Source organism: Lutzomyia longipalpis, chromosome 3 (assembly GCF_024334085.1).
Source record: "Lutzomyia longipalpis isolate SR_M1_2022 chromosome 3, ASM2433408v1".
In the NCBI taxonomy this organism is placed as follows: domain Eukaryota; kingdom Metazoa; phylum Arthropoda; class Insecta; order Diptera; family Psychodidae; genus Lutzomyia; species Lutzomyia longipalpis.
The window spans coordinates 9,037,071-9,051,498 of NC_074709.1; the positions used below are offsets into that span (position 1 = coordinate 9,037,071).

General features: G+C 40.5%; 3 protein-coding genes across 5 annotated transcripts; all 3 read left to right on the forward strand.

Moving 5' to 3' along the window:
• Positions 1-9: 9 nt before the first annotated feature.
• Positions 10-1,691, forward strand: LOC129791892 (serine--tRNA ligase, cytoplasmic). Its single transcript, XM_055830507.1, has one exon. The coding sequence runs from the start codon at positions 118-120 to the stop codon at positions 1,588-1,590; it is 1,473 nt and encodes a 490-aa protein (XP_055686482.1). The 5' UTR covers positions 10-117; the 3' UTR covers positions 1,591-1,691.
• Positions 1,692-1,782: 91 nt separating this feature from the next.
• Positions 1,783-9,593, forward strand: LOC129791842 (protein ERGIC-53). Of its 3 annotated transcripts, none has more exons than XM_055830416.1 (4): positions 2,202-3,912; positions 4,685-4,839; positions 4,928-6,084; positions 9,295-9,593. In XM_055830416.1, the coding sequence occupies exons 1-4, from the start codon at positions 3,876-3,878 to the stop codon at positions 9,329-9,331; spliced, it is 1,386 nt and encodes a 461-aa protein (XP_055686391.1). In that variant the 5' UTR covers positions 2,202-3,875; the 3' UTR covers positions 9,332-9,593. The 3 variants fall into 3 exon arrangements, with proteins under 3 accessions (XP_055686389.1, XP_055686391.1, XP_055686390.1); XM_055830415.1 differs by lacking the exon at positions 2,202-3,912 and adding an exon at positions 4,225-4,459; XM_055830414.1 differs by lacking the exons at positions 4,928-6,084; positions 9,295-9,593 and adding an exon at positions 1,783-1,893 and having other exon boundaries at positions 1,953-3,912; positions 4,685-4,798.
• A 2,821-nt stretch (positions 9,594-12,414) lies between these two features.
• On the forward strand, positions 12,415-14,407 carry LOC129791976 (superoxide dismutase [Cu-Zn]). Its single transcript, XM_055830674.1, has 3 exons — positions 12,415-12,548; positions 13,561-13,934; positions 14,005-14,407. The coding sequence occupies exons 2-3, from the start codon at positions 13,563-13,565 to the stop codon at positions 14,266-14,268; spliced, it is 636 nt and encodes a 211-aa protein (XP_055686649.1). The 5' UTR covers positions 12,415-12,548; positions 13,561-13,562; the 3' UTR covers positions 14,269-14,407.
• Positions 14,408-14,428: the final 21 nt, after the last annotated feature.

Genomic DNA, 14,428 nt, shown 5'->3' on the forward strand with positions numbered 1-14,428 from the left:
CGCGAACGTTGCGCCCTCACCCGGCCACGTTGAATTTGAGGTTAGGTGTTGGACTTTCACAATTTTCACCCAAGTTGCGACAATTCGCGTTTTAGCGTGGAAAAGTGCGAATAAAAAATGGTTCTGGACATCGATGTATTTCGCAGTGATAAGGGACACGATCCCGATGCAGTGAGGAAGAATCAGGTGAAGAGATTTAAGGATGTGGCACTCGTGGAGACGGTGATTGAGTGCGACACCGAATGGAGGAATCGCAGGCACAAGGCGGACAATTGGAATCGCCTCAAGAATACATGCAGCAAGGCCATTGGGGAGAAGATGAAGAAGAAGGAGCCAGCTGGGGATGATGCTGAGCCCGTGCCGGAGGGAATTGTTGGGAATCTCGAGGGGATTACGCCCGAGGAGCTGAAGACGTTGACGCCGAATCAAATTAAGAAGGTTCGTGTGCTGATTGACGAGGCCATTGAGGCCAATGAGAAGGCCCTTCAGGAGGCTGAGACGAAGCGCAATGGAGCTCTGCGCGAGGTGGGAAATTACCTCCATGAATCCGTGCCCGTGAGCAATGATGAGGATGAGAATCGTGTGGAGAGAACTTTTGGGGATTGCAGCAAAACCGGGAAATACTCACATGTTGATCTTATTCACATGATTGATGGGATGAATGGCGAGAAGGGAGCTGTGGTTGCGGGATCCAGGGGGTATTTCCTCACGGGACCAGCTGTCTTCCTGGAGCAGGCACTCATTCAGCATGCACTGCATATTCTCTTCCGGAAGGGCTACAAACCCCTCTATACGCCCTTCTTCATGCGCAAGGAAGTGATGCAGGAAGTGGCTCAGCTGTCGCAATTCGACGAGGAGCTGTACAAGGTGGTCGGGAAGGGAAGTGAGAAAGTTGAGGAGGGTTCTCTGGATGAGAAATACTTGATTGCAACGTCGGAGCAGCCAATTGCAGCTTTTCATCGTGATGAGTGGATTTCGGAATCGGCGCTACCCATTAAATATGCCGGGATGTCCACGTGCTTCCGGCAGGAGGCTGGCTCCCACGGGAGGGACACTCGTGGCATCTTCCGGGTGCATCAATTTGAGAAGATTGAGCAATTTGTACTCACATCACCCTTTGACGATGAATCGTGGAAAATGATGGATGAGATGATTGGCAATGCCGAGGAGTTTTGTCAATCCCTCGGTATTCCCTATAGGATTGTTAACATCGTATCAGGAGCCCTGAATCATGCTGCTTCAAAGAAACTCGACTTGGAGGCGTGGTTTGGTGGTTCCCAGGCATTCCGGGAGCTTGTCTCCTGCAGCAACTGCCTGGACTACCAAGCTAGGCGCCTCCTTGTGCGCTATGGGCAAACGAAGAAGATGAACACCAGCGTGGATTTCGTTCATATGCTCAATGCGACCATGTGCGCCACAACCAGGGTGATCTGTGCCATCCTGGAGACACATCAAACGGAAACTGGTGTGAAAGTTCCGGAAGTTCTCAAGAAATACATGCCAGAGTGCTACCAGGAGGAGATTCCCTTCGTCAAGCCGGCTCCCATTGAGAATGAGAAAGTCGCGAAGAAGGACAAGGGGAAGAAATAGATTTTGAGCGTCCAGGAAGCATTTTTATCGAGCTAATTTATCCTCCACATTCTCTTCTTATATGAAAAATTAAAATAAAAGCTTTGCAAGCTTCAAAGAAATTTTCTTTTAATTTTCCGGGAATTATCGTTCATTAATTCAGCCGAATTCATAAATTCCTTGAAAATGTGACTTTTGATGATTAAATGAACGATTTTGGTGTTGTTTGGGCAGGAAGTTCAGTGGAAGAAAAATGCCATCATTTTGCATTATTCCCAGCTGTGTTGGCAAGTACTCCCACACTGCAGACATTTCATTCCACAAGTAAGGGAAATCAGCGTGGAATTTGGAAGAATCCTTGAGAGAATTAATTAATTTTTCAGATTCCCCCACAAAGATTCCGCTCTGGTGCAAAAATGGATTGATTTTGTTGTCCAGGAGCGAGGAAGTGAATGGAAACCATCACGATGGAGTTCCATATGCAGTAGGCATTTCGATCAGACGGACTACCGGCAGCACTGTGGCAGGAGATGCCTCAAACCACAGGCAGTTCCTTCGCAATTGACCCCGAGGGAGGATGTTGCAGTGGATGATCCACCAAAGCAGTCGTGCTTGCTGTGTGGGGAGCAAACGGGGAAGTCAGCATGTGCAAAGGGTGGCAGTGAGGTGTCCGAGTGGATTGCCAAGTGCTTCCCTGCAATATCCTTTGAGAAATCTCATCGGGAAATCTCTCCCTGCGATGATTGCGTCACACGTTTGAAGACCTTTGCTGCTTTTGTGGACACTGTGACGCAGTACCAGAGGGATAAGCTGAAGATTCCCCAGGATAAAATGTCCCAGGAACGACAGAAAGGTGTTAAGATTAAGCAGGAAGTTATGGTGAAGGAAGAGATGAATCCGCAAGTTGCAAATGAGCTGCGTGAAGCATTTTCCGAGCCACATTTTGAGGAAGTTCCCACACAGGCCACCGACAAGACTTCCTGTGATCAGTACCTCGATGAAATCTTCAACTGCGTGCAGCCGGATGAGGTGGAAAATTGCGAAATAATGGAAATTAGTGATTTGGAGAAAGTTTTCATTGATATTGCCGAAGAAACTTCCGATACGGAGGTGAAGATCCCACCAAAGAATCGTATTGAGATCATCAGTTCAATCTCAGTGAAGAGTGAACTGAAACCCGAAGGATGGATCACGGATTTGGCACCAATTCCCGCTTTTCCATTGCACGTGGATCACTCGTATGCTAAATCCCCATTTAGCATTGATAATCGCTGCAAAATGGAGAAGCTGGATGGGAATCCTGCGGAGAAGACGTCAACCAGCACGCCCAGGATAAATATAATAAAGAATCTCGTCCTGCCGCACAGATGCGACAAGTGTCCAGCGCATTTTGACACCCTAACAGCCCTCAGTGATCACAAGATTGGGCATCATGCTCCCTGGAAGAAGCCCAGTTGTGTGATTTGTGGGGAATTCTTTGACACAGTCAAGGATTGCCTGGCGCACAGATTTAAGCTTCATCACAAAATTGCAGAGAGGAAGCTGCTGAATCGACGTGCAAAATGCCGCAACTGTGGTCAATACTTTCCCAGTGAACTCGTCCATAACCACCATCAGCGCTTCCTCTGTGAACGCAGGAAGGAACCCACATTCCCTTGTCCCAAATGCCAGCAGGAATTCCCAAAGCTACTCGAACTACGCAAGCACACCCTGGAGAATCATCCGGAAATCTTCCACAATCGCCGTGTACCGAAGATTCGTGATGATGGGCATTTCCGGTGTGATGCTTGTGACAGAAATTTCGGCACTAAAGCCAATCTTCAGCGACATCAACGACAGCATCGTCCCAAAGTGTTATGGGATAAGAAATGCGACGATTGTGGGCAGATATTTGATAAAATTCGCGATCTTCGACGTCATGTAAATGCCTCACCGCGCTGCTCGCACTTCCAGCCGAATCTCAAAGCGGCAGAAACGGAGAATCTCCTGCAGTTCATGTGCTCTGTGTGCGGGAGACAATTCTCCACACCGAATGGCCTGAAATTGCATGAAAACTCCCACCAGGCACAAACTACAAAACCCAGTTCGTGTGAAATATGCGGGAAAAAATTCCAACGATCAAATCTCCTGTGGCAACATCGAATATCCCACACGGAAGCACGAAAATTTGTCTGCAGACTCTGCCCGAAGGTCTTCAAGCGTGCCAATGGGCTTCATCAGCACATCCAGGGATTCCATTTGAAGCTACGGCCGCATGTGTGCGCAGTCTGCAACCGTGGCTATGCCCTCAAAGGTGACATGAAGCGATGCAGACATTCCTGGCTGAAGATGGAGTGAAAATTGGTGAGTGTTAAGGAATAAATTCACTTAACAAAGACATCAAAGAAATCTCGGCCTATGCCGGTCGAGATTTCCTTGTGTAACTCAAGGTCATTCCTCAAGGTAGTTTTGGGGGGAAGGTTTCTCTCTATGGAGGACTTATGCCTTCAAACACGCTAGGATTTTCATCCACCGGTCTTGTCAAGGACAAAGGCTCCTTTTCTAAGGAGCCACTCGTAGCGTTCATCTTGAACAATGAGAAAAATTTGAAAATTCCCCACCAGCTACTGAAACATGCTCCTCATTGAAACATTTTGAAAGCATTTTGCATGAAACATTCGTGACGTGAATGTTTCTTCAACGGCACACACATCACCAAAGATGATGGCCGGGTGGAAGTTTTCCGCATTTAGTAGTGTTTTCGTGAGCATTTTCCTCGTGATTGCCGTGCGTGTGGCAAGTGGGAATCAACCTGGGCTCGTGCATCGCACATTCCAGTACAAATACTCCTTCAAACCACCGTATTTGGCACAAAAAGACGGCACTGTACCGTTCTGGGAGTATGGAGGAAGTGAGTACCACGTCAGAGGGCAAAATGTGAGAACGCACGTACGTCCCGGCATTGGGAAATGCGTGTGGGTGAAAGAGAGGGCAATTGAAAATATTTGTCGCTTCTCGAAGCACACGTTGCCGTGGCAAAATTGACACGCGTACTATTTTTTCGTGGGGCTCTCTTTTGGGGGTCAACGTGTGCAGGGAGATGAAAAAAAAATGTAATGGGGCTCTTTTGTTGCAGATGCCATTGCTAGTGCTGAAAGTGTGAGAATTGCACCATCACTTAGGAGCCAAAAGGGAGCAATTTGGACCAAGAGTAAAACAACATTCGACTGGTGGGATGTTGAAATTGTTTTCCGGGTATCAGGAAGAGGAAGAGTTGGTGCTGATGGGCTGGTAAGTTACCCCAAAGGTGCCTCTTGTTGCGTGCTAGGTGAAAGTGTGGTCTTCCTGAAGGGAATCACAGTGAAATCTTCCTTTTTAGGCTTTCTGGTACACCACCGAGAAGGGAGACTACAATGGGGATGTCTTTGGGTCATCTGATCGCTGGTCAGGTCTTGGGCTCTTCTTTGACTCCTTCGACAATGATAACAAGCACAATAATCCCTACATCATGGCAGTCCTCAATGATGGTACAAAGAAGTTTGATCATCAAAATGATGGGACAACGCAGCTACTTTCCGGATGCTTGAGGGATTTCCGCAATAAGCCCTTCCCGACGCGTGCACGCATTGAATACTACAACAATGTCCTCACGGTACTCTTCCACAATGGCATGACGAATAACAATGAGGACTACGAGATGTGTCTTCGCGCCGAGGGGGTTCAACTCCCAAAAGCTGGCTACTTTGGTCTGTCGGCAGCTACGGGTGGCTTGGCGGATGATCATGATGTCTTCCACTTCCTCACGACATCTCTCCATCCCGCCGGGCAGGATCCGCAGCAGCCATCCGACGAAGCTGATCGTCTGTCCAAGGAGTACCTGGAGTACCAGAAGAAATTGGAGCAGCAAAAGGAGGATTACCGGCGTGAGCATCCCGATAAGGCGCCCAAAGAGGAGCTCGATGATTGGTTTGAGAGTGACAATCAGCGGGAATTGCGACAAATCTGGCAAGCACAGAGTGGCATGACGGAGGTGATTCGGGATCTTTCCCGGAAAATGGATGAGGTCATTGGACGGCAGGAACGTACTCTTGGTCTTCTATCCGTTGGCGGTGGTGGTGCCCCGCATCAGGGAACAGGAGCTCCCGCCCAGGGAGGTGCAATGCAACCAGCTGCTGTCATTTCGCGCCACGAAGTTGAAGCTCTCCTGCAGAATAACAACTACATCGCTCAAACATCCAAGGAGATTCGTCAAATTATCGGAGATCTTGCCATGCGTACCGATACCATCTTGCAAAATCAGGCACGTCAACCCACGGCTCAGGTTCAAGCGTCTGGCTACGAGACGCAGGGATTGTTGAATGAAATGCGCGAATCCATGAATAATGTTAAACAAGGATTGGCGCAAATTGGGCATACGCTCAGTACGAAGGATGGTGGAGGTGCTGGATGTCCAACAAGTAATTGTCTGGGACTCACAACTTTCCTCGTCATCACCGTCATTCAGCTCAGTTTGGTGTTCTGCTACAGTTTGTTCAGGTGAGTGAGCAGAGCACCTCTCTTTCTTTGCAAAGTCTGGGATCTTATCAAGTGTTTTGTTTGATGATTAATTCTCCCATCTTATAGCGCACAAATCTTTGGGGATTTATGGGGTATTTTTTTTTTCAAGGGAGAATAAGGTTTACAGGGGCGTAGTCAGAGATCTATTGAAGGGGGCGTTGTTAGATGTAAAACATAATTTTAGATGCCCATTTGATGAAAATGGGTTAGAAAGTGATTTGAGAAATGGAATTTTATGCAAAAAATTGAGCTTACCGAAGCCCAATAATGGCTGTTGACAACGTTAACACTTGGAGGACTTTACTGGTACTTGCTACCAATTGGAACCTTAAAATCGTCACAGAATAAAATCTATTGGACTCATCTCGATGAATTTATCACCTATTAGTAGGGAATTTTAATTACTTTCAGATAGCAGAAAGAAAATCTCGAGAAAAGTCTTTTCTTTGGAAGATAATTGAGATCAAAGTCAAAATCCAACGTGGGGGACAAAATTGGTACTCATTGCCAGTTTCCTCATATTTTCCAAATAAAGTACTCTATGAACTAATTTTATTACCGGAAGTGACTAAAAATTTACTTGAAGAATCAAAGTTTGTGATGATTTAGGCGTAATAATAAATAAAGCAAAACTGCAGCTAAAAAAGTCGTTCGAAATGGCAATTTTGCATCGATTCTACGCAATTTTTTATCAGTAGGGGAGAGCGGGGCTAATAAAGTCACTTAAGGGTTTGGAAAAAGCCTAAAATATAATATTTCCTATCTAGATAGAACAAAATGATCTGAGAAAGAGTTGTAGGGCAGTAAATTTCCTAAAGAAATGAGCTATACATTTCGCTTTTTCTATTTGGGAAATATGATATTTTGAGCATTTTCTAAACCCTTAAGTGACTTTTTTAATCCTGCTCTCCCCTAACGATTTTCTCAATTAAATATTTAGTAATTAGGTGTAGGAATGCTTGAAGGAGGTCAGGAATTAGTGAACCTTCCGATCCTCGTTCAATAAACTGATTAATAATGAATTATTGAGCATATTTTATCAGCTGGTACTTTGTGCCAATTTGATCCTCTGCGTTGAGCCAAATGTTGGGTCCTCCAAGTGTTAAAAGCTCACAATTAGCACGTGACGTTTATTTTCAAACGTTTGACAACCGAAGAAAATGATTTACTTCTCCGTTTAATGTTTAACAATCTTTCCCAAGTGTTTGAAAGTTTTCTTCTAACGTTTAGTCTTTACATTATGATGTTCTTTTAAACGCCTGAAACTTCTTACGTTTGACATTTTCCTTCTTACTTCGATACTTCTTTTTTAACGTGTTTGACATTTCTTCTCAAACATTTAACGTTCTTTTCCCAAGTTTAAAGTTTTTTTTTAACAATTATTTTACGTTTGTTTTAACGTCTGATGTTTTTATTTTCTTACATTTGATATTTTCTTTTGACATTTCTCTTCTAACGTTTAACATTTTCTTTATTCATTTGAAAATTCTCTTTTAAATCAAAATTTAAATTAAAAAAAAAATCTGTATGATTTTTTAGTTTAGAAAGTATATTATTTAAATCTTTAAAGAACCAGAACTTCCTGATCTTTTAGGGAGTGTTAGAACACTTAAAAACTCTCCCGAACTACACCCCTGTAGGATTGAAAGAAGTTCAGAAAATTGATAAAAAAACTAAAGCTTCAGGAAAAGCTTTAAAAAATCTTTCCTCAAAAATTAATTAGGGGTTGTTTAAAGGTTTTTTTCTGAAGGTTTCTTTTGCAATTGCAACGATGAGCTCATCATTAAAAGCAAAAGACATCATTAGACTAGACAACCCCTTCAGTGATTTTTCATTTGAAAAATAAATAATTCTTCTGCACTTTAGAAGCTCAGAAATCTCTTTTTTTGCTTTTAATGATGCCGTTTAAAAGTAAAAAGATTTGGTGTGGTAGACAAGTAAGAGAGAAGCTTTAGGTCTCCTATCATAGTCACAAAAAAAAATTCCCAAATATTTTCCATCTCTTTTTCACCCTCTAAAGAGATCCTCGTAGGTGTAGAGATAGATAGAAATTGACCTTTTTTTAGCTTCTTTGTGATAGTGAACAGTTCCTTTTCTCTTGTTGATCGATCCTATCTTTCATTTTAGTTGCATTTTGCACTTTATACCCTAAAGACGTTTCCCCGAAAGAAGAAAATTGTAATTTTTATTGTTGTTTAAAAGTTATCTAAGAAAAAGACCTTTTGTGTTGTTAAAAAGAAAAAATTTTAGAGAGTTTTGTTGGAAAAAATGGAAAAATCAATTTTGGATCTTCCCGTGAAGAGTGTCTTGGTGAAGAGGATTGGAAAGTATCTCTCACCAAAGGATATCCTGAATTTTGGGTTCTGCTCCAAGGCAGCCAAGGGAATTTCCGATAGGATGCTAGAGAGGATGAAGAGATTGTACAAGGAGAATAACAAAGCGAGTGGATCGTGGAATTTCAGTCATGTTGAGAAATGCAGGAATCTCCGAGTTTTCTTTGTGAGCAGTGAAAATTGCCTCACAGATGCAGTTCTCGAGAGGATTGTTGCTAATAATCCAAAACTGCACACGGTGGAGATTGTGAATTGTCGCAAACTAACCCCAAGAGGGCTCGAGGCTTTGGGGAAATTGAAGAATCTCCTTGATTTGCAAATAACCGACACAGAATGGGACAATGAATTCCTCATGATACTCACGGCGGTTAATCAAAAGCTAACGGGGATACGTTTAACGTTTGATCGGAAGATTAGCACAGAGGCACTCGTGGCGTTCTTCAAGAAGCAATTTAAGTTGCGCTACATTATGCTAAAGTCCCAAGAAGAGCGGAATATGTCGCCCATTTTGCGGGCAATCCATCAAAATTGCTTCTTTGTGCTCTTCCTCATCTTTAAGGTGCCCAATAACATGGTGACACGATATGAAGCCTTGTGAGTTTGCAGGACAAATGAGAAGGATAAATTCATCAGAAAAACTAATAAATCTTGCATCTTTCACAGCAATATCTACGTCAAGTGCCAAAGTATTTGCTACATCGACATTACCAACAGTTACACCTGGAGGGGGGTCCGTTAATTTTATTTCTCTTCTAACCAAAATTCACTTGTCAATGATCCCAGATTTCTCATGAAAAATTATTTCTTAAAATCAAATAATAAATTTTTCTTTTCTTTTTGCAATTTTTCTTTGCAGAGATTCGCGGGAGGCAAAGGCAAAGAAGTTCTACTAATTGATGAAATTGATTCCTACGAAAGACTTCATGAAGCAGTGAGACGGAGATGAATTTCTAAAATTCAATCCCATTTTTTTGATACTTAAAAGAGCAGACAGAGGAGAGAGATGAGCGCATTTTTTGAAGATACACACCACCATTAAAAAAAACTTTTCGAGACTTTTCATTCCACGTGAGGAAAATAGTTAAAAAAAATAAATAAAAAGAAGCAGCAAAGGGAGGATGTAAATAAATAATTTGTATTTTAATTCAAAAGTAATTTAGTTTTTTGTCGTCTCTTCTTTAAAGAAAAGAAAATGAAGGAAGGAAATCAAAAAAAGGTAAAACTTCCAATCAAAAGCGCTTCCAATTTACTTTGTTTTCTTAGTCTTACTTCACAGCCCCTCCACCCCTATAAGAATATATTATCAGATTAATTTGGTTGTGTTTAAATTCGTGAGAAATGTGTAACGTTTTATTTTTGTTGTTAAAAATTATGTAGGTGAGAAAGGAAAATTATACAAAATATAAGAGGAAAAAATGTGAAAACAAATAGAATTTTTATCATGTAAAAAAAAACTTCTCATGCCGCTGAGGAAGTAGAAAAAAAAACTGAGATATGTGCACGTCGTAAATTTAATTAGCAAATTGAATAAATTTACTTGTACAGAGGAAATTAAACAGAGATAGACTTCTTTTTTTTTTAATTCAATTCCTTCGCAGTTTTTTTGGGAGAACCTTTCGTGGCAGAACTCTCTGAGAGATGTGCTTGTACGGTGCATTTGTAATCATTTTGACTTTCACTGGCTACGTGCTGTGGGTGGCAGATGGTGAGGCAGTAGCTGAGAACAGCAGCAAATGTGCAGAGATTTTCCTCAATTTTGAAACGTGATTGAAAAGGGAAATTAACACAGGAAAAAAAATCTGCGTGCAATGCAATAATAAATTATTAAATGCCCATAAAAAAGCCATTCTTTTGATTAATTTTCCGTCGACAACATACATTCTCAACCTGTGGGACAATCTCCGGGTGAGACACAATGCGCTTTAACTTCTATAAGAGAATTTTATTTCGTCAAAATAGCAGAGATGTAGTAAGAACTACATTCAAGGGGGGTATTTTGAGAAAACATTTTTTTTTTCAATTATGAGGGCGCGTAAAAATTGTTCTAAAATAATTATTATTCAACATTAAGAGTCGATGGAGATGTGAAAGAAATAATTTGCTTAAGCAATTCGAAAGAATTGTAGTTTTTCTAACATTTGACATTTCTTTTCTGCAATGCTGGACAATTTCTTTCTAACTTTTGACAATTATTTCTATAGTTTCCAGGGGCGGACGCAGAAAAAAATTTTGGGGGTGTTAAGAGTTTATAAATCTGTAAGATTTTGTGTGAACCCCTTTTGGATCTACGCCTTAGAAGCATCCACCTTATGAGAGATAAGGAAAATTAATAGTAAAAAAAATCAAAAATTTAAATTGACCCGTTTGACACTTCTTTTAATTCCTTTTGACGGTTGACGTTTGTTAAATTTACGTTTGATTTTATTTCTTGACGTTTGACATTTCTTTTTCGGCGTTAGACATTATCCTTTAATCTCTTAAGCATTAGAAGTTTGTCTTCTCACGTTTCAGAATTATCTTTTAAAGTTTTTTTTTTCAATTTGATCTTAACGTTTATTCCTGGATGTTTGATATTAATTTTCGACCGTTTGATGTTTGAAAACATTGACGATTTTTTTTTCTAACGTTTGATAATTCGTATTCAAAAAATTTTTTTAGGGGTCAAGAAAACTATTTCTAATGCTGAAAATTTTACGAAAATTTATTGAGAGGGTTTTTAAATATTTAAAAAAAAATAATGTCAAATGTCAAACGTTAGAAAAAACGTCAAACACCAGAAAGATTTGTCAAATTCTCTTCTAAAGTTTGACATTTTTTTCTTCATTTGTCACACCTTTTTTTTAACGTTTGAAAATTTATTCAGGCCTTTCTAACGTTTGACAGTAATATTAAAAATGTCGTAAAAATCCCTTAAATGATTTTTCTTGTAATTTTTAGCCTTTTTATAAATACTTTTCTTGACCTCCAAAGAAAAATCTGAATTTCCTGACCGATCTAAACTTTTAGGATATTCAGAAACCCCAAAGACCTCCCCTGATTACATTCCTGCAATTATATAGATATTTTCTGGCGTGTGGGGAAAGGCATTAATAAAAAGAAAAGATTTATAGACACTTCAAGGAAAAATTCAACAATTACTCTATTAGGGGAAAAATGTTCTTTTAACGGTATTGTTGTGAAAATTGCTTGATTTCAGCTGACGAGATTTTTTCATAAATTAATGTAAAAAAAATGCTTCGAAAGCGAATTCTTTTGCAAAGTGGAGAAATATTATGCTTAAATCTTCAATCTAATGATTCTGACTGTTTTCTAGAACATTTATGAAGCTTTTTTAAGGACAGACAGAGCCTTTTAGAGGGCTTTTAATGACTAATTTGTGACGCATTCAAGCTCAATAGTTCAACAATAATTTTAACTCAATGGAATTCCAATTGTAGCTAAAAGCAAATAAGAAGGGATAAGCGGGAATTTGCAATGATGATGGACGACACAATCAATATAAAATTAACCGGAAATTATATTTAAATCCCCGCACATGTGTGGGATTTCACAAGAGCCTGTTTGTACATCGCATATTGACATACAATTGAGCATGAAAAATTCGCGTGATTGGAATTAGAACAAGAGAGACAAATAAGTTTGAAAAAAAACTGCATCCCGCCCCCTTTATAATTTTCTCCACGCGCACGTTTCGGGTCGTGCAGCCGTTGTTGGTTGTGGAGGAAAGTTATGAGCTATCACACGATGATCACACAATGTTGCAATCTCCTCTGGTGCTGTGTGAGGGAGTTATGAGGTGGGAATGTGCCCAGAAGTACGTATAATGCTTCCCCTTGAATGATCTTCGGGGGCATTTTGGTGGGATCTTTGCCGACCTTGTCGACCCCATAGGCAGACAATTTTCCACAGTAAGGTGGTGGGAAAAACTGCATAAAAAGTGAGGATCATCGTGGATCTCTTAATATTGTGCTTGCGATCGTGCAGGGGTCCACATACAAGTGATCTCTCTGTGCTACAAAGAATAGCCTGGAGTGTGATTATCAAGTATAATTGGATTTATCAGTGATCTCACTTTGACGAGGATCGACGTTTTTTTCCCTTCAATTGCTGGTAATTCGCAACTTCCTGCTTCAGTTTTCCATTCAATTTCCCTCTTTAAAGTGATTTTCGCACACTTATATGGAACAATGGGTGGATTTACTGGTTCAACGGCGCGATCTTGTTGGTCTTTTTTAAACAAACAAATTAACTGTTTAACTGATTTTGAAAACATAAATTACAAGAAATAAATGAATTTAAATAGTAAATTCACGTGATCTTGCTCAGGGAAAATGATCACAAAGTTATTATTTTAAAGATTTCTATCGATCTTCTGATTTATTTTTCAAAATTTCTTATTTTATTCTTTTATTTTTTTAGGTTTTGATTTTTTTGCAAAGTTTTCCATCTTAAAATAAAAAAAACCTTTTCCTTAATAATTCTTTCCTAAAGAAAAAATTCTGAAATGAACAAAAAACTGTGAAGAAAAACTCAGAAACGCAGCCAAAGAATAAAAGCACTCCTTTTCTGCTCAGCGACGTTTCGTCTTTATTGAAATTCTCAGGCTCTATTTAGAGGACATAAACATTAAAACTCCTTAAAATTGAAAAATCAAAAGGATTTCCAGCGTTCTCATTGCTAGTTGGTTATTATTATTAATTTTTATTTATTTCTATTTTTAATATATATTTTTTTAAAATTTTAAATTGTTTTCCTTTTTTTTATAAAAAAAATCTAAAGTTCTTCAGCTATAAAAAGAAATTCACAAAATCTTCATTGAGAATATCTTCCAATTAATTCTCAAATAAAATAAATCTTCCATTGATCACAGAATCTTTAATAAATCTTGCAAAAAAATCTCTTTATAGTTTCTGCTTAAAGAAAAACAAATAATAAATTTTTAATTAATATTCATTACAATGGATGGAGGAAAAGTGAATTAATGAGTCGCGTGGAAAATTTTCCGCTCTTCGCCTCATGAAGCCGTGACCCTTTTTCCCCTCCCGTGCGCGCATTGGCCCCCAATTAATTGCGCAAAATTAATGAGGAGTCATTAAATAAAAAAAATTCGCATAATCCACAGGCATGTTCTTGGGCACTTGGGCAATTTTGTGGGTGGCCCACGCAGCCCTGGCAAATCCCCTTTTGCTCGACGATGACCTCCTGCTGCCGGAACAGCCACGAGCACTGCGACAGGTAGCCCCTGGGAGGGATTTTCTCTTTCTCAACAATCAAGTAGCCCCCATTTGGCGTGCCTCCGCCACCCTCACGGGGGACAATGCCGAAGGTGGACCCGGTGGGAGTGCAACATTCCGTCAATTCACTGACTTTGATCCCGTTGTTGTGAATCTCAATGTGACGGGAATCACAGCAGGCAAGCACGCGGTACACATTCATCAGTATGGTGATCTCACGGAAAGCTGTAAATCCACAGGGCCACACTTCCGGAGGAGTTTGGTAGGAATGTTTCCCAGAATAATTCTTTGTAAAATTAATTTGAAAAAATGAAAAATTTAATTCCATTCAGATTGGCAATATTGAAGCAAAGGAAGATGGAACGGCATCAGTGGAATTTGCCAGCCCCTATTTGAGTCTCTGCGGTCCCAATGGGATCATTGGGCGATCCTTGGTTATCCATGAGAAACCCATTGAGTACAATCGCTTCCCAGATATCGCCACACCACCGTCGGAATCACAAGAAGACAACCCCACACCCCCGCAGACGGAAGAGCAGAAAGTGGGGAATATCGTTGCATGTGGCGTGATTACCATCACCAAGGGGAAGGAGTGATGAATGAATTTTTGATATGATAATTTTCCCATCTCCCTCACACATTTGCCTCCTGATCAAACACTCCCCCCCCCATGCCACCCTCTCATTTCCCTTAATTTGATTTTACCTTCAAATAAACCGCCTTTTCCTGAGGAATCGTCATTTTTCTTTCGTTTCC